The sequence below is a fragment of the Anoplophora glabripennis genome, unplaced genomic scaffold (genome assembly GCF_000390285.2).
Source record: "Anoplophora glabripennis isolate ALB-LARVAE unplaced genomic scaffold, Agla_2.0 scaffold141, whole genome shotgun sequence".
Lineage (NCBI taxonomy): Eukaryota > Metazoa > Arthropoda > Insecta > Coleoptera > Cerambycidae > Anoplophora > Anoplophora glabripennis.
Genome location: NW_019416312.1, coordinates 705,726 through 731,205, shown reverse-complemented (window position 1 = coordinate 731,205; position 25,480 = coordinate 705,726). Strand labels below are relative to the sequence as shown.

The window sequence follows — 25,480 nt, the reverse complement described above, 5'->3', positions numbered from 1 at the left end:
TAACAAAAAAAGTTGTAAATCAAAAAGTTGTATTTCCTCGTTTTCTGAAAGAAATTAAACCTCTGTTATACAATGACAGGGTATAGTGATTTGACATGTACAGCAGAACGAATCACTTTGAACTTCTATCATCTACAGTTCCAACTTAAGTTATGTGGCCAGTGAAGGTTGGATGCGCACTGGTAAATTGTCAAGGCAGCTTATTTCGTTATTTTGGAACTTATAGTGTAAACGTATCTTCTCGCAAAAATTAAGGACACGTCAAAAGTTTAAAAAAAGTTTTAAATGTGCAAAGCAAAGAAGAAATAAATGTATGTATGTAGTTGCTTCTAATGTATATATAAGTAACAAGAGTTTTAACAGCTTTTGCTCTTTCTTTCGATTATACTTACTTCAATTTTCTCGCTCACATTTGCGTATATCGCCGGCCAGTTGCAATAAATTAAACTTTATGCAAATCGGTCTTGACAGAAGGCAGAGAGTATCCCTCTTCTCACTAATTTTTTAAACAAAAAAAGTAGATTAATTTAACAAAAATTCAGCCACCCTGGTAGCAAAATCTTGCACAAGACACTTATACAAGACTGCTCTGTACCTACTGCTGAAATCTGCATAAGGTTTACTGCATGATTCATTGTGCAATTGTCTTGATCAAAGCTTTCAATGGATTTGATTCAGGGCACTTGAGCACAAAGGGGTAAATTAAAGCAAAGTGACTATGTTGCAGACTTACATTAGAATTAAGTAAGACATATTGTACTTGACTTATACTAATTCACCCCTTTGGACTCAAGTACTTTTGGTTAAGTCTGCTTCATTCTGTATTTTCTAATTTTCCGCTACCCCCTCAAAAAATTGCGAAGCCATGTCCTTCCCTGGATGTCAAACTGATTTTTTCCATTGTTGTATGGAAATTGAAACATTTGTTAAATTTATTAGTAAATAAATTTAATTGGAGACTATTAATTTATAACAATTGAAAGAGAATTTAAAACTTACACCTCTTATCGTTCAAATCAATTAAATAGAATTACAAATATAAAACGTTTGTTTAGGGAATTAAATTCGTCGTCTTCTTCAACTCCTGACTCGTACAATATTTTTTGAAATTTTTAGGGAGGCTTGTAATGAATTTAAAGTTGATTAGGTACGTAAAATGTATCTAGACACCCAATGTCAGAAAATGTCTCTTTCCAATATAACATCGACTTGTTTCTGCTTTTTCTAATCATCAAATAATTTTTCTTGAAGTTATTGGGAGTGTTTAGTTTTCGCCGACGTTGACCCATCAAAATATCCCTTATTGGTTGAACTATAAATCCACTTGTGATTCTGTGTAGACGTCGCGACGTCATTTTATAATTCTACCTATCTCAATTTTGTTTGTAAACTAAAAATATATATGGTTTACATATTAAATGATCTATTAGATGTAAAACAAAATGAAAAGATACCATTTTTTTTATATCCCAGTCCCATTAAAGTGAATAAAAATTAATTAATAAAGAAAGGAGACAATTCGATATTTCCTTGGTAAGTAACTTTAAGTCCCTCCAATGGTTAATTGTTTATGTTGAATCATTCTAAGATTTAATAATTCTTTAAATTGATCTAAGCTGTGACAAATTTTTTAGGGATAGTAAACAAGTGTAACGTTTTTTTGGTGTTAAACGATTTTTAAAGACCATAAGCTCTTTCAACTCAAATTAGGTAGGTACCTACATCTATTATCTAGGTAAGTCCATTAAAGAAATATAACTCCATACTAGGTACCTAAATGTATTAAAAAACCGTATAGGTTATTGAATAATATAGGTACAGTGCCTGATTTACAATGGTGGGGGCCTGTAAGCTGAAAATTGGGGGGGGGGCCTATTCTAGAAAAAAAATATCCTTTTTGGTAGTCCCCCAACAAAAAAAATTTGGATTAAATAAAAGTAAATTTTAACCCACTTTCCCTAGGGACACAAGATGTATAACTAGAAATGAAGAATTAAAAGCCACTTACCCTTGGGGTAATACGATGTAATTAGATTTTTAAAACAAAAAAAAGTCGTTTTAAATAGTAAATTGTAGGAGTAGTAATTGGCTTAAAAAAATTATTACTGGTAAAATAAAAAAACTATTAATATAAACACGTTATTTTAAAACCAGTTTTCTAGAGGAACGGAAGTTTCAAAAATGCTTTAATTTTGCTACCCACATTATAAATAAAAAAAAACTTATAATAAAGAATAACGGGCAATCTTCATGCTACAATAATTAAGATATCATAGTATAATACTTTTCTTTCTAGCTTTTATTGTAGCAAATTCTTCGATAATATCTGTAGTGTCTTGTTCATGATGGAAAGGTCTTAAAAAAAATCTTTAAAAAAGTTAGTTTTCATAAAAAAAATTTTGTTAACATGGTGGGGGCACCTAGTTGGTGGGGGCCTGCAGCCTACATCAGCCTATAGGTAAATCAGGCACTGTATAGGTATGTACATACCTTGGTTTAGAAGGTACATACTAAAAATCTTAAGCTCCTACAAGTCTGCATAATTACTTGGTACCTACTCGATATTTTGATAAGTAATAAATAAAACAAAAAATTTTAAGGCTGTTTTCATCTTATTTAGGTCACACTGTATACCTACTTATTTTTTCGCTTTGCAGTTACCAATTGTAATGGATTTATCATGAGTGCAAGATTTGAATTTTGCGCCCCTCAAAACGTATTTTGTAGAAAGAAAAACAATACAATAACTGCGAGTGCGCCCCCTTAAGGTTTGCACCCACGGTTACTTGTGGAGTTTTATTTTTGTCTTGTTAAATCATAGTTCAGATAAAAACCTGGCTTTATTTGCTTTTATAAAATAAAAAGTTTTAAATAATGTCAATTAATTGATATCAATCTTTGTAAAGCAACATGAATAATAAATGACATTTTCCTATGTAGGCCGTCACGACAGGATATAATTATTACTGCTATAGGTAAATATCGCGGTGTAGTTACTTGTCACTATGCGGCTCAAGAATAGTGAGATTCAGAAGTCAAAGGGTTGTTTTACTGTACTTTCCGAAACTTATCAAGATTTCGCAAATAATACTAGTATACATGGGTTGAAGTACACAGTCAGCACTAAAGTTGGACCTTATGAAAAGTACGTACCTATACATTTCTAGAAATATTGCTTAGTTAATTTTTAATAATAAGATGGGTAAATACTAGGTTGATTTGGATGTTCTTTCATATCAGCAATATTTGTTAGTATTACAAATATGAACGAACAACCAAGGAATCGATTATCCTGATACTGATGTTGATAAATTGTGGCTGATTTACAAGCATATTTCTTTATACTTATTCTAAATAAAAATAATGATTTCAATCGCTCAAAATGAAAGCGATAGAAATGCTTTGTATTTGAAAGTTAAAATTTTGGAATCTTTGCCTATACATTTTTGTTCTTTTAAGGAGGATATCTATTATGAACGTTTGAAAATAGGTAAGGTAAAGCTAGGATAGTTTGCGCACAATTCCGAAAAATAAGTGGAAAGTCGAGTTTTGATGAAATTAAGTGACTAATATTTGGTATATCTATAGTGTTATTAAATTTTTTTTACAATATGGATCTCATACATCAAAAATTCAAGACTATAGGTATACGTATTTCTGAGTAACCCGGCCATACCAATATTCGTGTTCAGCGCCTCAAAATACTATGAAATGGTATATTTGAACAAAAATTGGGGAAAAAATCAGTTTTGACCCATATTTGGGCCAGTGTTCACCAAAGTAGTGCTTTTTCTGATAAATATAGAGGTCATGGGTAAATTTTACTAATGGCATTGTGTTTAGGACCTACGAAAATAATACAGGCTGTTACAAACAAATTCGCTTCTCACTACAGGGATCTCGGAAACGGTAAGAGCTACGAAGGCTAACATTATTAGTTTTAGAAATATTTGAAAAAAACCGAAATTTTGGAAATCCGTTTTTGTTTAATTTTAGCCTTATTTGAGATGATATTTAAAAAAGAAGAACACTTTCTCATGACCACTTTTTGTCCTCTATCGAATGGCATAATCAATTTTTATATGTAACGTTCGTCTCTCCAGGACCATCATCATCCAAATATTACCACCACGCGTTACAATAAAACATTTATTATTATTAGCTATTACCATCTCTTGGTCATACATAACTCAATAAGTTGTTGCGTCAAATTTAAAACATTATTACAATTTTAATTTTATTATGACAAATTCATTCTTAAAAATGCATATGAACAACCAAAACGCCAACTGAATATTCTTCTTTAAAAAATTTCAGTAAATGTTCAAAAACATTTTCGTTTTGGCAAAGGTTAAAATGAAGATCAGCGTAATATTATCGGAATTTATTATATCTGTACAAGCAACTGTGAAAGAGCATGTCAGATGTATTTGTATGAATATCCTGAAAAAAATAGATCGGAATTTGTTTAAATTTAGAGCACTCGAGAAGCCTAGAAATAACTATGCACACGAGAATAAAACTCAAATAAAGATATTATTTTAATGCGTGGTGGTAATAGTTTAAATAACTAAGTAGATGGATTTCACAGGGTCTAACGACACTTACAGTATACGATAATACAATAAACAAAGAAATCTAAATAAAAAATTTCAATAAATTTGGAACGAATACACTGAGGATGAATTTTTTATGACAAAACGTCTGAATCTGGTTCGGGCTGAGGCAGTACAGTATTGGGGTTCATGAAGGCTTGCGAAAAATGTAATAAAATTTCTAGGGTCGTATTTAAAAAAATGAAGTTGATAATGGTCACGGTGGGCAGGAAGCAACTTTAAATCGCATAAAAATTATGACAAAAACTGAAAGATGCGATATATTTGTACTTGAAAATAGAGTCAAAAGCAGTTTGAATTGAAATCCTAGCTGCTCCTGTTTGTAAGATATTCTAATTTTTGTTTTTTTTTTATAGGAAAATTTTATGAAATATCACAAGAGGTAAGAATTACGATGGTTAAAAACATTCTTATGGAATTTTGAATAGATAATGTCTTAAATTTTGTATAAGTAATGAATTTTGAATAAATAATAACTTAAATATGAAAGATCAATTTTTGACATGTATACACACACGTGCGTGCGTGCAAGTTTATTACTTTTTTTTAATTACGAAAATTAGTTATTCTACCATACGTATTGTATAATTTATCGCCAAGAAAATATAGTTATATTGATTGTAATTAGATGGCGCTTTGCTATCCACAATCGGAAAATTGAAATTTCAAACATACGAGTATATAAGCTTTTTTTTAGCATCGTAGATTTTCTTTTTCTAATTGCAGGTGTCATCAAATATATTTATCTAAATATCGATTATTATAGCAGTTTCTTTGGGAAATAATCCATGTCTCTTCTCCATTTGATAAAAATATTCATGAACTTGCTTTGAAAAGCACAGATGTTTTACAAACCGTTAAAATCTATGTTATTCTAGATCATTTGAAACAAGCAATTGTGCTCTTGAACAAGGATGGCTTAGGAGTATGGTCTGAACAAGCTGGGGAAGCGATTCACAGAGAGTTTGTTAAAATTTTGGGAAATATTTAAAATAAATTTTATCGAAGATCAAACTTTCCCAAAACGATTTAAAAAAGCAGTAGCTTCTTTTTCATCTCAGCACATCTAAAATTACATTTAAGCTTACTATACCATATAATTTTAAAATATTGACCTTAATTACAAACATTTATTTTTTCTTCTGTATTATTCTAAAACTTTAATTATTAAAAAATAATAAAAAATTAAAAAAAATAAATAAAAATAAACGAAAAAAATAAAAAAAAAGAAAAGAGGTGGAATGTAAGTAACCTCCATGTGGTGCACCTTGGATACGTGTAAAATCATCTAAAAACTTACTTGCAAGGGTATGTATAATATGTCCGAGGCGTCCAGAGACGCATGTGAATGAGTGACCCTTCACACACAATGACATGCCTAGCCTTATATTCTTTGGATATTTTATACTAAATAGATACAATACATATTTTTTTTCATAGTTTAATTCATTATTTATTCAAAATTTGGCATATAAAATGTTTTTAACCATCGTGATTCTTAAATATTGTATATATCACAAATTCTTGCTATAAAAAACGAAAAATTTGAATATCCTACAAACAGGAGCAGCTAGGATTTTAATTCAAACTGATTTTTCAAGAACAAATACATCGCCGCCTTCAGTTTTTGTCGTCATTTTTATGCGATTTAAAGTTGCTTCCTGCCCACCGTGTGGTCCTGGAGAGACGAAATGTTACATACAAAAATTGATTATGCCATTCAATAGAGAGCAAAAAAGTAGCAATGAGACAGTGTTGTTCTTTTTTCAATATCACCTCAAACAAGGCTGAAATGAAACAAAAATGAATTTAAAAAATTTGTTTTTTTTTTTCCAAATATTTCGAAAACTAATCATGTTAGCCTTGATTTTTTAGAGGCCTAATGTTGGTCCTCTAATTACGCAACTTTGCCCCCATTTAAGCTACTTTGTAGATTTTACCGTTTCCGAGATCCCTGTAGTGAGAAGCGAATTTGTAACAGCCTGTATATTTGGACAGAATTTAGAAAAAAATGAGGTTTGACCCATATTTGGACCAGTTTTACCCAAAAATCTCACTTTTCTCCGAAATTTGTAGTGAAGTAATGAACTTGGATTACAGGATTGTATTCAGCGCATCGAATTCCTTAGGAAATGATACTCGTATGTGGCTCTGGTTTGAGCTATTTTGCTTTGACTGTGTTATTAAAATCTGAAAACAGCGTTATACTCTCAGTAGTTCTCAAATGCAGGATTAAAAAAAAATAGTGTGCAGGGTGTCTGTTTTTAAATTTATTATAATCTTCCACATATATTCTACATCAAGTAGTGTCGAATTAAGAACGAACAGATTTGCTCAATAAATCTTACGTTTCGTATGAGTTAGTATTAGGAGTATAACACGATTTCATCCTCAACTTTTTTATTTTTACTACATTTTAAATAATTCTTGAAAAATATGTATCTCTAGATTACTAAGGAAAAAAAACTTCCAAAAACTTGTTTTTTGAGAAAGAAGTAAACCCAGAAGAACACTTTCTACAAAGTAAGCATTTGACAACTGAGATCATTTTGTTAAAATATTGTTTTTCTTTTAAATGGTAACACAACTAAAGTACTTATTTTATGGAAATTATTTCCAAATATCTGGAGATATGGAAAAATATTCGTTTGTTAAAATTAAGCAAGAGCACCTTTGTTGTTTCTAATAGTCTAGAGAAGATTATTTAAAAATTCAAAAAATGGATAAAAATAAAAAAGTTTAAATGAAATTAATGGGCAACAAGTGGGATTTGAATAAGAACTGTCTCTCAATCTCCTATTCAACTGAGATTTTCGGTAAAACGATACACTATACCGATTTTCAAGTATACCTTATTCATGTAGAATTGTCCACGGAATCTAAAAATGAATCCCAAATGATTTATCATTGGCGTAGAAGTTGGGGTAAAAGAAATACCGTTTACTATACCCGTTCCTACGCCGCTGACCTACAAAAATTTGTAAATTTTACAGAAACTATGCACATGTGTAAATGTTAATACCACACCAAATTTGAATCGATTTGTTATAAACATACCAAAGATTTCGTAAATAATATGATTTTAACAACCGACCAATACGACCCTCTGTACAGTGAAAACGGTGAGACTTAGACCCTTGCTTTATAAAGCAATTCTGAATTATTTATTCTATTTGTGGTTAAAGTTTGATTCACCCGAAGTGAAACACCCTGTATGTCATGTTTAAATGGGTATTATTCATTTTCAGATAAAAGTTAATACAGAAAGGTATACTTATTTTTTTATGGGTTCTACTTGTTGGGATTTTATTAAAATTAAAAAACAATATCGAACAAACTCAAACTCAACTTACCAAGTCTACATGCCATTACCCTTATAGTGGTACAAATTTAGCAAAAGAGCCAAATGATTTGTTAAATTCAGATTTTGTGTGTCACACGCGTGTTTTGAGAGTTTTTTTTGTGGAATTACGAGTGGAATTATCTAGAGCTCTCGACATATATGGGAGGAAATAGCGACTATTATTTAAGTAAACTTAATATATTGAGAGGTATAATAATAATAGATAATGAATTACTGAAAGAAAAATTAACGGGGAAAAAATTAAAAATTAATAAACTGTCTTGAAAATATCGAGAGGCAATTTAGAATCATCTTGTGATATATGTGATAATTCAAGAAGTAAAAAATTTTAACACGCAATATCATATTGTGCAGAAGCATTTTCTACATGTCGAAAAACATCCTTTGATCTTTTTACCGCCCACCAACTGCTAACAAATGCCTTGTGGAAAAAATAACAAATTATTTGTTGCTTTTCATCGAAAGTTCGACGACATAAGGAGCAACTTTATTGATAACATTGGTTTGAGACATATGAGGACACGTTTTATAGGAATTATCAAGTTATAAATACATGCTTCAGTAACATGTATTTGAGTGAGAACTGGTTTTATTTTCCAGCCTTACTTTAAATATTATTTAAAAATATTTTCTGGACTCTTCTATAGTGTCTTTGTCACCGTCTTTGCAGGCATGGCATTGCCTAAGCACTATTGCACTAAGCCGTGGTTTGTAGTCTCCTGAGAGTACTTTGCTTTGGAAGCTTCTTGGAGCTTATGTAGGTCTCTATAGAGTATGTACCTAAGAATTTGGAGAACATGTACCTACTGACCAGGTTAATGAATAGCAAGGGATCAGAGTCAACGTGTAATTACTCCCCATGGTGGCTCAGTGATGGTACGTTCATTTTAGGATTACACTTTCGGCTACTTTTGTGTATTTGCCTCGGCTTCTGCCCGTGTCGTCTGCTGCGGCTCTAGTCATTGAGGGCGGTTGGCAGCTTCGGCAAAGATTTTGTAAGAAGTTTTCGAGATCTAGACTAAAATTTTAATTTCCGCTCCGCGATTTTTTCTTTTGCCGGGATTACTATTGCGTAGTTGGGTAGAGACAGCTTCGACATTGGAAAGTGGAGCAAAATTTGAACATTTTCTTATTGCATTTAAACTTTCACTATTAAAAGAAAATATATATATATATATCACAGTGGATTTCAAGTGTTAGCTTTTCAAGTACAAATTTCTTAGTCCGGATGAGCAATTCGTATTTTTTATTTTTACCACAAGTCTAGCAAACTATTAGGATGTAGTTTTTGTTTAGAATTGAGTGAATAAATGAAAACTTTAATTATCCTTAAAAAATTTATTTGTATATATACAATTTTGAAGAAAAGGTTTAGTTTATAAAAGCTTAAAAAATACGCCCTGTATTATAAAATAAAAACAATTGGACAGGAGGAAGACATTAAGGACAATTATGTTGACATGATGTTAATAAATAGAATCTTTGTAAACTTTGGAATGAGGAAATTGGAACGCTTTGTTTTTTTAGTAGTGGTACCTTTCTTCATGTTATGCTAAAATAAAAAATAAACTTGTGCATATAATCATTACCTAGCAGTGAGTATATAACTAAAGTACTTGTTCGAAATGTATGTATACAGGGTGTATTTAAATGGAGGGGCACAAATAATACCAGAGATTCCTTGGGTGAAAATAAGTCGATTTAACCTAACTTACCTATATCCCAAGTCGCATAATAAAAAAGGTACAGGGTGTCAAAGTGAAAAATAAAAAATGGTTTTTCCTTAATAATTCCTATAATTTTAGTCAAAAATATTTAAAATTTTCAACAGAGAGGCTTTTTAATGATGGGAAAAATAATATAATAATAAATTTTGAGTGTCGAGAACGAGGCGCCCTCTGCAGGCAACATTATGTATTGAATATGTAATAACTTTTTTGCCAACCCCCGTATACAGCTTTCAATAACAAAATATGCAATATTGGAATTTTTTGAACAAAAAAGGTATACTTATTGAAAATGGCTAAAGCCAACCGTTGAGGAGATATTTTTAATTTCATAAATTAGTGTTACGGGTTTATACCTCCACAAATTCCAAGGTTCGAGTTACTTAAATAAATAGAAAAACCGAGTAGGTAAATGTCATTCGATAATACTCGTAAATTACAATTTTGAAGTGTTAGTTTAAAGTGTTAATTGATTTTAGTCACTATTTACCTGCGTCCTAGATATTAAATAGTTCTGGAATTGAATAAAATAACAAATTATGTATACTAATGACGAGTATGTCGATATGTTGCAGGAGAATGGAAATTACTTCAAATATCCTTTAAAAAATCTTGTTTTTCTTTTATTGTCAGCCAATTGTTTCTCTTAAATTATCTATTGACTGTTGTTAAGTGACTCTACTTGGTTTTAGTTGTTTTGCTCTTTTTTCTAATAATTATTATTAAACTAACAATAAATAAGTATTTTGCAATATTTTTTCACCTGAACTGTTATTTCATATTAGATTTCTTTAATGCAAGGTTTAAATAATTCCACATGCACGAGAAAATGTGTTTTTTAATAAAGACGTCGAAAAAACAATTAAATAGAAATTATGCAACAAGTGTCCTCACACATGCTAAAATAATACTCAAAGAAAAGTAAAGTAAATTTAAAACAGGAAAAATAATGTTGTCTCAGTTGATTCCTGAGCCCCCTTTTGATTACAAATACAGATACACAACTAATATGTACTGCAAGGTAATGCGTTCTGAATTTATTAACAAAAGTGTCTGTTTGTGTTTGTACCTTGGTATTCGTGGAGGTATAAATCTGTAACACTAATTTATGAAAGTGAAAATATCTCCTCAACGGTTGGCTTCAGCCATTTTCAATAAGTATACCTTTTTTGTTGAAAAAGTCCAATATTTTATATTTTGTTACTAAAAACTGTATACGGGGGTTGGCAAAAAAGTTACTACATATTCAACGCATAATATTGCCTGCAGAGGGCGCCTCGTACTCGACACTCAAAAATCATTATTATATTATTTTTCCCATCATTAAAAAGCCTCTCTGTTGAAAATTTGAAACATTTTTAACTAAAATTATAGGAATTATTAAGGAAAAACCATTTTTTATTTTTCACTTTGACACCCTGTACCTTTCTTATTATGCGATTTGAGATATAGGTATGTTAGGTTAAATCGACTTATTTTGACCCAAGGAATCTCTGGTTTCATTTGTGCCCCTCCATTTAAATACACCCTGTATATTGAAATCTGCACATTCAAATGTCCTATCACACGTAAACCTGCATTTGTCTATAGAGGTTCGAGTTAAAGAAATAAACAAGAGCACTTTTTATTTCTCTAATAGTATATTTATGAAAAGTTGGAGGTTTATTAAGATATCACAAAAAACACCATGTACACCCCCCTTCAAAAAAACGTTTTTATATAAAAGTAACCCCTTTTTTATGTAAATCCTATTTACCTTCAGACAATTTAGAACTACCCTAGTAATTAAATATTTAAAGAACCATGCCCAGTTTGGGCCCCAAGAAAGCAGTTATGAACATATGAATGAACAGCAGACACTTTAAGATGTATAAAGAAATTAGTTTCAACAGACTACTTGAAGTCTGGCGGGTGTATGGAATTTCAGACAAAACTATGGAGTTTTCCGGGTTTTCCATGTTGGATCCGAGATGTTGAATTTTGAAAAGCATGGGCCAGATTCGTAATCAGCGACCTCAAAAATCCATAGAACCGTCATTAGATTACTCAGGATACTCGAATGTTTAAAATACCTATCAGCTTAGGCGATAACTGATGCATGTTATGGGACTTTTTGATGCTCTCTCGATGTTCGACAATTTGGACGAAGTTTCATTGTTGCTCTCTTGAGGCCCAAATTCCATAAGTTACTGGTCACAGTTCTTTGAATAGGAATGCACTCTTCATTTCTATAAAATAAGCAGTGATTTTTATATTTTAAGGGTATTTTGGAGTCTTATAACAATTTTTGGATTGTATGGTGCAGTCTACATGACTATGTTATTTTGGGAAAGGTATACGAGTAACCTCACTAGGACAACGGTCTTTACAGCATATGCACCTACAACGGAAATACAATTTCCAGGCGTCACTATCTGCAATTTGAATTCCATTATGACGCCAAAGGTGCAAGAATTTATGAAGAAGCTGTAAGTATATGTTTTGAAACAATAAATAATATTAGACAGTTTCATATCAAATTCAAAGAAATAAATGAATAAAAGTATTGCTGAACTACACTTTCTCCTTCTCGATAAAAGGGCATATAATTAGAACTTATTTGTAGATATATTATTTTTGTTTGATTATAAGGTTAGTTTTTTGTTCTTAAATATGTTCAAAAAATAAACAATCAAATACTTTTTGTTCAAATATAAAAAAATAAAGTAAAAATAATGTCCGTGGCATGCATTTCATTTGACGAATATCCAATATTAAAATGTGTGTAGCATCCCATAAAACAACAGACATCAGGGTATACAGTATACACCTATATTGCATCCTGTATGTATGTACAACGAATAGAAAGGATATTCAGTGCAAATATAATTCAGTTACAATATCAAAGATAATTTTTCAAAGGCAATGAAATTTCAAGTGTATATTAATCTGAAATATATAGCGAAAAATACCTGATTATATTATAAACTATTAAAGAACTTTTAATACTTACCCAACACGTTGTTATATCATGCTATTGGAGCCTGTGTCATTGTTTATTTTTCTGAGATAAGAGATGATTTGTTCAAGTATTGTTTTTAAGAATGAAATTTTAAATTTTTTGAATTCTTTTTTCAGAGATTGCAATCTAGACGTACATTCATATCCAGTATATTTTATGTTTAAGTGGTTTTATCATTTAGAACCTCCATAACAAATACTTAATGTAGTGGCTTTAAATTCGACAATTTGAGAAGAAAAATGTCACATTTTATAAAAAGTCCTGAAGTAACATTTGGACTTCAAAAAAAAAAAATTATTTTTTAGATAAAAAATAAGTAATACTAATCTATGGATTAAACGTATATTATTTATTTATTTTTTTAATAAAAGCTTCAAGTGAATCAAAATTCAACACCAACATTCTAATGATGTACTTAATTTCAACAATTCATGAGACTTAAATTCGATAGAACCTTATATATTCTATATTCCACTTGAAAATAGTTTGATTATTTTTCTTTACTAAAATCTATTGTCTAGAAATGTCAAAATTGCAAAATTGGTAATTTACACTTCATACTAAATATCTGATATGTCACAGTGCGTTGCGTCTTACAACAGCCTACATCGTCTTTAGAAAACCACCGACTAAGTAAAATGTTACAGTTTTTAAAATATATACTTATCGATTCAGTATATATACTGTATTATTAATAAAAATAGATTTGAACAAACGATTCCACTGTTATTTTTTTACATAGCTATCTTATGAATTAAATATAAAACTATTTTCGCAAAAATAGGTACATAGACTAAGCTATCAGGTGTTGGAATATTGACTTAACTTTATCAATTGTAATGAGATTAATTGAAAAATTCAGGGAGAATGGATCAATTAGTTATCTTAAACACTTTGGCCGTCCTCCAACAAGTCAAACATCGAAGCAGTTCGTGAGAATGTTGCTGAGTGTCCAGGAACATCAATTTGGCACCCTGGTCAAGAATTAAATATTTCGAGTTCTCTACTGCTTATTCTCATGAGCTTACAAAGTTCAGTTGGTTCAAGAACTAATGCCCTCTGACCTCGCAAAGCGAAGAGAATTCTTTGAATGGATTATGGAACAACAACAAGTGGATGCTGATGCCGTTTACCCGATATGCTATTCCATATGAATCAATACAAAATTTACTATGTTTAATTAAAAACATGTGTTTTCTATCAAAATTACTTCATGTGTGAATTTTGGGACACCTTGTATAACTATTTAATACTGCCCCTCAATTTGAATGTAATAATTAAATAAACGCAATACATTCTGAAATGTATCTTTTTCTAAAGCTCTAGTAAATATGTAAGCTCAGTTCTGTTGAGAGCTAATATAATTTATATTCGCACCTTTATACAAATTTTTGATATAGTAGTATTTGATTTCGACATGTTTTAGTTTGCTCTGAGTTTTCAAAAGTTATAATCACTGAAATAGCAGAAAGATTGTTAATTTTTAAGATAATTGATCCACACTTATAAAATTAAGATAAATACCCTTTAAATTTGCAATTTCCTGAGATGTTGTTGCTGCCGATACATATTACAGTTAATAATTATGTATACAGGGTGAACCGTTTAAAACTCCCCAGCTGGATATCTCGAAAACGGAAAAAGATAAATTATTTCTGAAAAATCCACTGTATAGTTTCAATAAATGTCTTCACTTGTGAGTACAAATCACATTCCTCTCAATGCAGGTATAGATGTCGCTGCAATCCGAAAACATATTTTGTTGACAGCACTTTTGAAAAGTGCCGCACATGAAAGATCTCTAAATTATAAGCAACTTTTGTGATATAAACAATTTTCGAAAAGCCACTAATTTCCGAGATACTTGGATTTGACGTAATTTTTTTTCAAGGAGGAAAATTTTTTAAAGTTAGGTTTTCAGGCATAAATACTGCAGATTTTCGTCGTATTAGATTGCTTTGAATAAAACAGTGATGAATTAATTTTATTTTACTAATAGATATCACAGGAAATTACTTCATTTAATCTTGTTTACGCAAATCATAGTCTTTTCGATCAAGATAAAGTAATATTTATTAACAAAAACTGATGCAAAATTAACAAAAATTACAAATAAACGATACTAATTTAACATAATATACGAGTCACAATAAGTGTTCAAAATTGCTGCCATTCTCATGAATACATAATTCATATCTTTTTCTAAGGTTTTTTTTCGGTATCAGTTGCCCGTAATAAAACATTTCGATTAAGCCAAGTCAGCCAAGTCTTCAATTTCTGTTTGGTAAATTAGGTTATTTAGGTAACCCCACAAGAAAAAATCGAGTGGGGTTAAATCAGGGGTGCGGGCAGGTCACCTTATTGGACCATTGGTGCATATCCACCGCCCCTGAAAATATTCATGAAGAAAATTTTGCACCCTCCTTTCGTTACGAGCTGGTATCCCGTCTTGTTAGAACCAGATATTTTGTCTCATAACTAAAGGAACTTCTTCCAAAAAAAAAACATTTAGTTGGGTCTGAAGGAATTGTAAATAATTGCGACCGTTCAAATTTTCCTCATATAAATAGGGTTCAATTAATATGCCATTAATAATACCACAGCATACATTTATAGAAAACGCGGTTTGGAAATGTTTGTCTTCGGTCCATCTAGGGTTACTGTCATGCCAGAAATGGCTATTATGTCTGTTCAAAATACCATTTTTTGTAAATCGACTCTTGTCAGTCCATATAATGTTATTTAAAAACTGGTCGTTTTCTTGAGCCTTTATTTCCATTTCTGCAATAAAATTTAGTCTTCGTAGCACATCACCAGGACGTAAATTATGTAAAAGATGCACTTTGTAAGGATGATGCGTATTTCGCTTCAAGATATTATGGACCGATGTTCCGGAAATCCCCGTTTCTTGTTGTATAGCTCGCACCGAGGTATGTGGATTAGTTTCAACCTTACCTAATACCACGGCAGTGTTTCTATCATTTATAACATCGATATCGATAAAGACAAAAAGGTTTTATGATCGGGATGTCGACGGTTTGGGTAACGTACCTGATAAAGTCTTTCTGCTTCTCTGGAATTTCTACGGCATTCACCGAATATTAAAATTATGTCGAGCTTTTCTTCATTCGTGTACTGGACTATACTGAATAAATGTCAAATCTGTTAAAGTTGAAGGTGTAGACTTGTAGTTATGGTAATAGTAATATGTAATCAACTTTGACACTTCAAGAAAACAAAAGAAGGTTCAAGAAAACGACCAGTTTTTAAATAACATTATATGGACTGACTATGGATATTATTTGTAATTTTGCATCAGTTTTTGTTAAATAAATATTAATTTGTCTTGATCGAAAAGACTATGATTTGCGTAAACAAGATTAAATGAAGTAATTTCCTGTGATATCTATTAGTTAAATAAAATTAATTCACCACTGTTTTATTGAAAGTAATCTAATACGACGAAAATCTGCAGTAGTTATGCCTGAAAACTTAACTTTAAAAAATCTTCCTCCTGGAAAAAAGGGATCTTTCATGTGCGCCACTTTTCAAAACTGCTGTCAACAAAATATGTTTTCGGATTGCAGCGACATCTATACCTGCACTGAGAGGAACGGGATTTGTATTCACAAGTAAAGCCATTTATTGAAACTATACAGTGGATTTTTCAGAAATAATTTATTTTTTTCCGTTTTCGAGATATCCAGCTGGGGAGTTTTAAACGGGACACCCTGTAGACAAAATATAAGGGCACTGTGTACTTAACTAAAATGATAACTTTGCTGTTTTGCAGGGAGTATAACGACACCGACGAATCAATAATCAGAAATGCCTTATCACAACTCTTGTCCTACACAAGAAGCGGTTTCCAGCCCAATATGACCGAAATAAACATTTTGCAAAATGTACTTGAACAGAATGGTTACTTGGACACGACTGTGGTAATGGAAGAAATCAGTCAAAGCTGCAAAGACATGTTGATTCAATGTGTATGGAATACAAAAGAAATCTCGTGTCTGGAATATTTCTATAAAACATTTTCACAACTTGGTATTTGTTGTTCTTTCAACTATAACAATGGGAAGAAAATTTCTCAACTTTATAGTCAATACAGTGGACTGGATACAGGCCTCAGGGTTTTGTTAAATTCTCAGACACAACAAGCTTGTTATTCACGTATATATTCTTCTGGCTTTAAGGTACCTTTTATACAGTGTCCCCCTAAAGTCGTGCACAAATTCATTATTAGGTAAACAAAAGAAATTATTAAAAATTCCCGAAACAGGTCGATTTTTGAATTTAATTTACTATTTTTTCAAATAATAATTTAATATACAGGGTTATCTATGTTCGAGTAATGACGTCGTCACAATTTTTTTTAAATGGAACACCCCACTTTTTTCCCAATTTTCGGATTGCCAGAACACAAACTTCCTCATGAGTTCGAATTCTATCACCATATCCGATCATCATAAGAATTTCAATCCGTTCGGTTTCACTTAGAATCATGATTTTTAATTAATTAAAAAATACTCAATATTTTAAGGAAGAATCATTCAAAATGGATTTACTTGTACAATCTTAACAAACTATTTAAAAATGATTGCCTGCAAGAAATACACGAGCACGTTCTATCAGGCGGATAAAATTAAAAAAGCATCAAAGAAATTATAGCAGAAAATAATGACATTTTAAAATGATATGTGGTGATTTGATTAAATTTTTAGTAGGTTTATTTATTTGTAAATAAATTTAGTATTTGTAAATAATTTGGGTATTGTTGTCCTCCCTGTAACAATTAGAAGCAACTTGTGGTATATTTTTGGAATCAGCTCAGTTAGGGCAAAATTGGAAAAAAGTCGGGTGTTCCATTTAAAAAAATGTGATGACGTCATTACTCGAACATAGGTCACCCTGTATATTAAATTATTATTTGAAAAAACAGTAAATTAAATTCAAAAATTGACCTGTTTCGGGCATTTTTAGTAATTTCTTTTGTTTACCTAATAATGAATTTGTGCACGACTTTAGGGGGATACTGTATACATATTGCAAAAAACAATACTTGACAGGAAATCAGGAATAAATACAGGTTATTTTAATTTTATTATATTTCTGCAAAACCGAATTCTAAATCATAAGGTTATTTAAGTTTCTTTACGAAAAAAATTATGGTGTCTAATTCAAACTAAGTTAGGAACTAAAATTAAATACATACTTCGCTTTAAAACAAAAATTTACCTAATCTAATACTCAATAATCACTACAAAGCAAATAAAATTACTACTATTTGTAGAAAAATAATAAGTAGGTATTTTATTTATTCTTAATGTGGTCAGTTTTAATATTTTTAGGGTTTTTTTCACATTTTCTAAGAATATTGTCAAAAATTAGTTAGAATGGCGTTCTTTTTGCAATTTTTCGTGATATTAAAAAACTCTTATTTGAACATTTTGGCACTTACGGAACACGCGATATTTTTGCATAACTTTCGTTTTTTGAGTTACAACGCTTATTACCTGTGTATTATACATGATATTTGTACAAAAAAATACTAGATGACGTTTCAAGATACAATCATATATCAATTTAAAAATAAATGGCATACTTAAGTATAAGATAAAATTATTGTAAATATACTTAAATCATTTTATGTAGATTATAAAATTCGAACTATAATGACTAATAAAAAACATTTATGTAAATTTGCGTCATAAATGTAATAGAAAAATACAAAAACTGAATAAAAAACCTTTTAAAAAATATCTTAGATAAAAAACCTTGTCTTTCTCAATCATATCAAGATATCGAGATGCAATTTTCTTTGGGTCAGATTTTCTTGAAAATTGAGTTCTATATAAAGGTCAATCGTTTTTGGAAAAGTTGGTCTTTAGAAATATATGGAAAAAATAAACTTTTGTTATTCGGTATATACCTACGTCAATGGTTCAATTATGCATTTAAGAAAATTGCATTTGGAGTTTTTTTATTTTAGTAGCTGATAAAGATTCTAAATATGTTCAGAATGACCTAAAGTTTGTTGCTCTGGAATCGGAAGCATTATAGTATGGAGTTTGATTGAGCTTGCAAAATAATGTTTTTTTCTAAACACGTATTTTTAGTTTGCTTTTTATGTTGAAATTTGGTTTAAAAACAGTTTAAATGTTTTTTTTTTCAGTTATAGACAAAAAAATTTTTTTTCTTATTTACTATATAAAATTAAGATTTTTTTTATATTTGTTATTTTAAATAAAATAAATAATATATTTACATTATTTCCTTTTTGTTAATTTGTGCTTCAACTTTACTAATTTGTGATTTAAGAGCATTCCGATCCATAACATAAATTTTATAAAAAAACATGTTATTCTTATATTCATGGAGGTTTAATTCATTAAAATGTATTTGGAAAAATATTAATAAGTACGTCTTCAAATTTTAAATTTTAAATTCACACGTGAAATCCTAATAAGCAAATTGAAAATGGGATCATTTCTCATGAAATCAAATGAAATGATATTTAAAATATAAAAAAAAAATAATCCTGGTAACTAGGTACCTACTCTTATAAATTTTGCATGTGCTTTTTTATATATTTACGTAAAAGGAAGACAAAAGGAACAGAGTAATAGAGTGAGAATTTATATACATAGTCTATCAAAATAAATCTTTCATGAACATGAAACTTAAAATGTTTAGTGATAAATTTCTACTTAAATAATTCCAAAATGGTTGAACAAGTACAAAAGAAACATGACTCAGGTCTTTATTATGGGTTACTATTTTAAAAATGATTATCAATTTTTGTTCAGTTCGGAACCTTAGTCTCTATGTACGCCACTGTTATTAATTTTTAGGTAATTATTCACCATCCCTCAGACTATCCAGGGCTTCAGACTGATTCACGAATAGCCACTGTTGGCAAATTAACCTACCTGCAAATTGTAGGAACTAAACTTACGTGCAGTAACGGTGTAAAGAATTTACCAATTATTCACCGCCAATGTCTGTACCCTGACGAATATCGTTTGAAATATTTTGGAAACAATTACAACGAGGACAACTGCCATCTTGAATGCGAAGAAAATTTGTACTACAAGTTGTGTGAATGTGTACCGTTTTATTTTTCATTCTCAGGTAATTATCTGTCGAATCGGATTTTAGCATAAAACGTGCTTCAGCATGCCGTGACATAACAATTTGTATCATTCGTACAATATTCCATATTTGGCCACCCTTAATTTGATATTTTCCCTGTAAACCATCGTATTTATTTATGTACTTAGGTATTAATGAATTTTCAGATAAACCCACATGTAACATTTCGAAAATTCCTTGCTTACAGCGTGCGAAATCCGGTAAGTAAAACACTCATCTTACATTTTATGACACTATAATCTGATAACTTATTGTGAGTTTATTATTGAAATTACAAAAAAGTTTTTAATACAAAAGTTTTAGCGTTTTTATGAATTTTTATACTAGTTGTATTACAGTATTAGAAAAAGCAATTGAATAATGGAAATCACTAAATTAAATATTTTTTTTTAATGAAACACTCTATATATTAGTGCATACTTAGCTTAGTTAAATTTTTCTCTATTCAAAAATATATAACATGTTACTGTTTGATTCAGGACTTTTCGATATATTTCAGTTTAAAACTATTTTTGAAAAAACAGGAGGTAAATTTATGTCTGACTGATCGCAGTGGCTATGGACAAGGCATGCGGAACAAACAAATGACTGATAGAAGTTTATTTATCATCATTCATGTATTTCCTATATCAAACTACTCTAACAAAGAAATGATGTTTAGTGAGAACGAAAAATTTGAAATTTTCCGTTTATGATAATAATAAAAATCATTCTTAACTTTAACAAGTCTTAAATTTAACAAAATTTTAATACCTAATTAATAAAAACCAACTAAAACACAAATGGTCACAGATGCTCAATGTGACCGCCATTATTATTGATGCACTTCGTATAATCCTCATTAATTTTCAGAACTGCATTTAGTTTGAAATGGGAATTAAATTTACTTAAATTTTGTATACATTGATCAACTTTACGTCTTAGTTCATGTAAGTTTGCACTAGTTTCCTTATAAATTTCGTTTTTTAAGTAACCCCACAGAAAATAGTCCAAGGGTGTAAGGTCTGGGCTATTTGAAGGCCATTGAATATTTCCTCAATTATCAATCCACAAATTAAACCTATTATTTAAATAATTTAAATTAAATTGGTATAGTCGATTATCGGCAGGCCTTCCAATTTGTTTTCTATTTGATTTTCAAGAAAATGAAGGTACCTACCTTTCCCCAGTCAAAAAACACCTTCATAAAATAGTGGGCCAATGATTTTACTTCTCAATATACCGCATCAAATATTAAACGATGCGTGCGTCCTTGACTTGGAATTTCCCTATTACAGTGAGGAATTTCATTTGGCCAGGTATGAGTATTTTTTCTATTATAAATGCCAGCTGTAGTAAAAGTCGCCTCATCAGTCCGTAAAATCTTTTCAAAATAGTTTAGGTCGCTATTTTTCAAACGCAACATTTCTCTGCACTACTCTAATAGCTGAATTTTTTGATTTTGGGTTTTGGACCGGCATAGTTTTATAGGGGCGGTATTTATACTTACGTAACGTTCTAATAATTTTACTTTGGCTTACTTCTAACTGTCTTGAAGCATTTACTGTGGACTCTTGTGGCCTTTCTACAATAATTTAATATTTGAATTTACCATGGTAAACCTCGAATGAATATTTGCTTACCTTGAAAATATAGTAATATAGTTAGTTCTAATTCTTCATTTGGAATAATTCTTCGTTTCCAAGAGATTTTGTTTCTCTAAAGTTTAAAGTGTCGCTCGATATCGTAAAACGCAGCTTGAGATGGAATTGGAAACCCGGGATGCACACGAGCATACTCGGCGCGCGCTGCATTCACATTATTTTATTCTTGTAAAATAAACGGATAACTTCAAATTTTTCGTTCTCACTAAACATTATTTCTTGGTTAGAATAGTTTGTTATATGAAATAAATTAATGATGATAAATAAACTTCTGTCAAAGTCATTTGTTTGTTCCGCGTGCCTCGTCCTTAGCCACTGCGAGCCGTCAGATATAAATTTCCCTCATGTTTTTTCAAAAATAGTTTTAAACTGAAATATGTCGAAAACTCCTGAATCAAACAGTAACATATTATATATTTTTGAAAAGAGAAAAATTTAACGAAGCTAAGTATGCTCTAATATATAGGAAAAAACTTTTTCTTTATTTTAGTTATTTCCACTATTCAATCGTTTTTTCTAATATTGTATTATAAAAATTCATAAAAAAAGCTAAAAGTTTTGTATTGAAAACTTTTTTGTAATTTCAATAATAAACTCACAATAAGTTGTCAGAATATAGTGATTAACCCTGTACATACGTTTATATTTTCATTAGGAAAGCTGTGCCGATCATCTTTTGTTGGTGGTACACTTTTAAGAAAAATGAGAAATTATTATTAGTATTCGATACAGTAACTAGTAAATAAGTTGAAGCCCGTGATACGATCGAAAAAAGATTTTGTTGATCGACAACATCGTCTGCTCCCATACTGCTAGTTATACCTACACCAGATGTGCTACATAGTTTTAAATTTTAAGTTCGTAATGTTTATTATACTATCCAGCAAATTTCAGACTCTTGTATAACAAAGAACACTTGCAAATCAGAAATTTTTAAATGAGCCAATTGGGGGCGGTTGATTAAAAACTTATTGACAGAAATACCAAGTGAATATAAAACAAATATTTTCTATAAGCATCCTGTTGGGTGAAAATGTCATTGGTACACAATGTTAACTTGCACAAAGTATTACTTTGTACTTACTGGCAGAGAGCGACCTACTATTATTATGATATTATGAAAGCATAACTAGTCACACTAAGCGAAACAAACTTTTTAACTAATAATTAGTAGATCGCACTTTGTCAGTAGATATAAAGAAATGCTTTGTCAGTATGTAATGAGGAGCAGTAGATAGATATACAAATAGCTAAACGATTCATCGGTTATCTCATCTACGATATAATGAAGACAATTGTTAAGTTCAAAACAGTGTCTAAGTTGTGTTCTTACCGGTTACTAAATACTGTAGGTGTAATTTTATGCTGAATGGGACCTATAGTCTGTAAAGTAGTGGTTTCCCACAATTATTAAATAATGTCTGATATTGAATGACTTTTTCTTGTACATGTTTTCTTGTATATACAACTGAAATGTTCTGAATAAGAGATAAGGTACTTAATGTACAGAATACATTGTAAAACAATTTCACTCAAATTTCACTCAATTTTACTCAATAATGTATCAATTTCTGTCCGCACCCGATTGAGTCAAATTTTTACTAGTATGAGTACAACTGAGTGAAACTATTGTATTTTTACTCAAATCCGAGTTACTGCTAACTGCTATCAATTGAGTGACTTTTGACTCTATTCTGAGTATATAAACCCAATTTAGAGTTGACTTTTTCTCTAATATGATTTAAATTTAACTATTATTGAGTCATTTTTTACTCAGACACAGCGTGTTCTGCAAATGATGAACTTTCAAATTAGGAGAGATATTGTAAAAATAATATTTTTTTTGATAATTTACAGGGTGTTTTTGAATGGAGTAGCATAAATGATACCAGTGAATCTACATTTCAAAAGAACACGATCTGCAAAAAATCGCCTTAGTAAAATGTTCACCCCTGAAGAGATATGGGCCATCAAAGTTTCCAAAAAAATTATGAAAATTGGCTGTAATTTGAAAACCGAACGAGGTACAAATAACAAATTTTTTACAGGTTGTTTACTAATACAGATGCGAGTTTTCAACTATTTTTCGAAAATTTTAACCCCTCGAAAGGGGTTGAAATAACCACCCCTCAAGCCATTTTTTGCCATAACTTTTATATTTCGTAAAAACTCGATATCCAAAAATACGCATTAGATAAACTGGTTCTTTTAGAAACTTTTACCTCTCTAGCAATTTTCCTTTAAAACTTTTCGTTTATTAATAAAAAAATAAAATGTATTACCATTCACCTCACACCGTATATGATTGCAATCAATCAAAGAAAAACTAAGTGTGCTGCTGTCATGCCAGTTGTCACAATTAACTCTTCTGTAAGTTGTCACTGTTATCAGCTAAATACTTTTTGGGTGTAAATTAACAACAATTATGCCAAATTTTACTAATGATGAATATGTGAACATGCTATAAGTGTTTTTTTCTACGATCGTGCAAAATTTACTACTTATTGCATTACCTACTGTGCCAAAAGTCTAACTTTTTTACAGTAGTACAAAAAAAAATATTGATTACAAGTTTAATGTAAGCATATCCACAAGTACCTAACGTCTGACATTGACAATTTGCGCAATTAATTTCCAGTTGTCAGTTAAAATTATAATATTATGTAAAATACTGTTAAATAAAATTTGAAATAAAAACAATCGTAGAAAAAATGTTGCGTGCAACATGTGCAAAAAGCATATTTGTTGCACTTAACATGATTGCAGCTCTCAACTTCGTCTCGAGCTGCAAACTTCATGCATCGTACAACAAATACACACTCTTTACAGTAGTTGCACAAATAACTGTTTGAATGTCGCAGAAACTTTTATTAAATAGAAGTACAATGAAAACGAAACTAAGAAATAATTTATTATCAAAAAGAGAAAAAACAAAAAACTTAGTTAAAGGACATTTTCAAAATAATTGCCATTTCTTTCTAAACACAACCTAACACGTTTATCAAAGTTGTTACGGACTCGAGCAAAAATTATGGGATTGTTGCGAATCTCATCAGCCGCCGCGAATATTCTTTCCTGTAGCTCTTCAACACTGTCAACTGGGGTCGCATAAACAATACTTTTTATATGTCCCCAAAAGAAAAAATCCATGGGCGTTAGATCGGGAGAACGTGCAGGCCAAGAGATAGGTGCCTCATTGCCGCGACCTATCCAACGATTCGGGTAATTTAAATTAAGCCACCGCCTAACTACTACAGTGCTGTGAGCAGGAGCCCCGTCATGCATGTACCACATGGCCTGACGTACATTTAATGGTACTTCCTCCAGAAGTGGTGGTAGATGCTCATTTAAGAACTGCAAATATTCAACAGCACCAAGTCGATGAGGTAAAACAAAAGGGCCGACAAGCACATTTTCTACAATTCCTGCCCAAATGTTTAAACTAAAATTATGTTGAAATGTTGTCATAGATACTTCGTGAGGATTTTCATGAGCCCAGGAATGAAGATTGTGCATATTGGTTAAACCATGTCTTTGAAAAGTTGCTTCATCTGTGAAAAGTATCTTTGAGGCAAAATTCAAATTATTTCTTAGAATATTAAGATACGATTCGCAAAAAACAACTCGCTTATGCATGTCTGGTTCAAGTAGAGCTTGAACTGGCCGGTGGTGAAAAGGATATAATAAATTATCATGGACAATATTCCAAACAACACTATGGGACACATTTAAGTGCATTGCTGTTTTTCTCGTACTAGTCTGACGATTTTCGTCAAACTCTTCAAGTACTGCATCCTCAAGATAAATAGTACGAACAGTAGGTCTTCGGCCGGTACCCTCAATATGCGGCTGTATTTTTCCAGTTTCCCGAAGTCTTCGTTCTACCGCCGAAAAAGTTTGTCTGTGGGGAACTTGACGATTTGGATATCTCTCATTATACGCTCTTGTTGCCGCAGCACAGTTTTTGCGAC

At 30.7% G+C, this 25,480-nt stretch overlaps 1 protein-coding gene across 1 annotated transcript in view; it reads left to right on the top strand.

Moving 5' to 3' along the window:
- The first annotated feature begins 3,005 nt into the window (after positions 1 to 3,005).
- LOC108904353 (sodium channel protein Nach-like) overlaps positions 3,006 to 25,480 on the top strand; it is a 32,110-nt gene continuing 9,635 nt past the window's right edge. The window contains exons 1-5 of the mRNA XM_018706871.1: positions 3,006 to 3,145; positions 11,969 to 12,175; positions 16,502 to 16,907; positions 19,566 to 19,845; positions 20,013 to 20,066. Coding sequence (XP_018562387.1) covers positions 3,006 to 3,145; positions 11,969 to 12,175; positions 16,502 to 16,907; positions 19,566 to 19,845; positions 20,013 to 20,066 — 1,087 coding nt within the window. The remainder of the gene's footprint in view (positions 3,146 to 11,968; positions 12,176 to 16,501; positions 16,908 to 19,565; positions 19,846 to 20,012; positions 20,067 to 25,480) is intronic.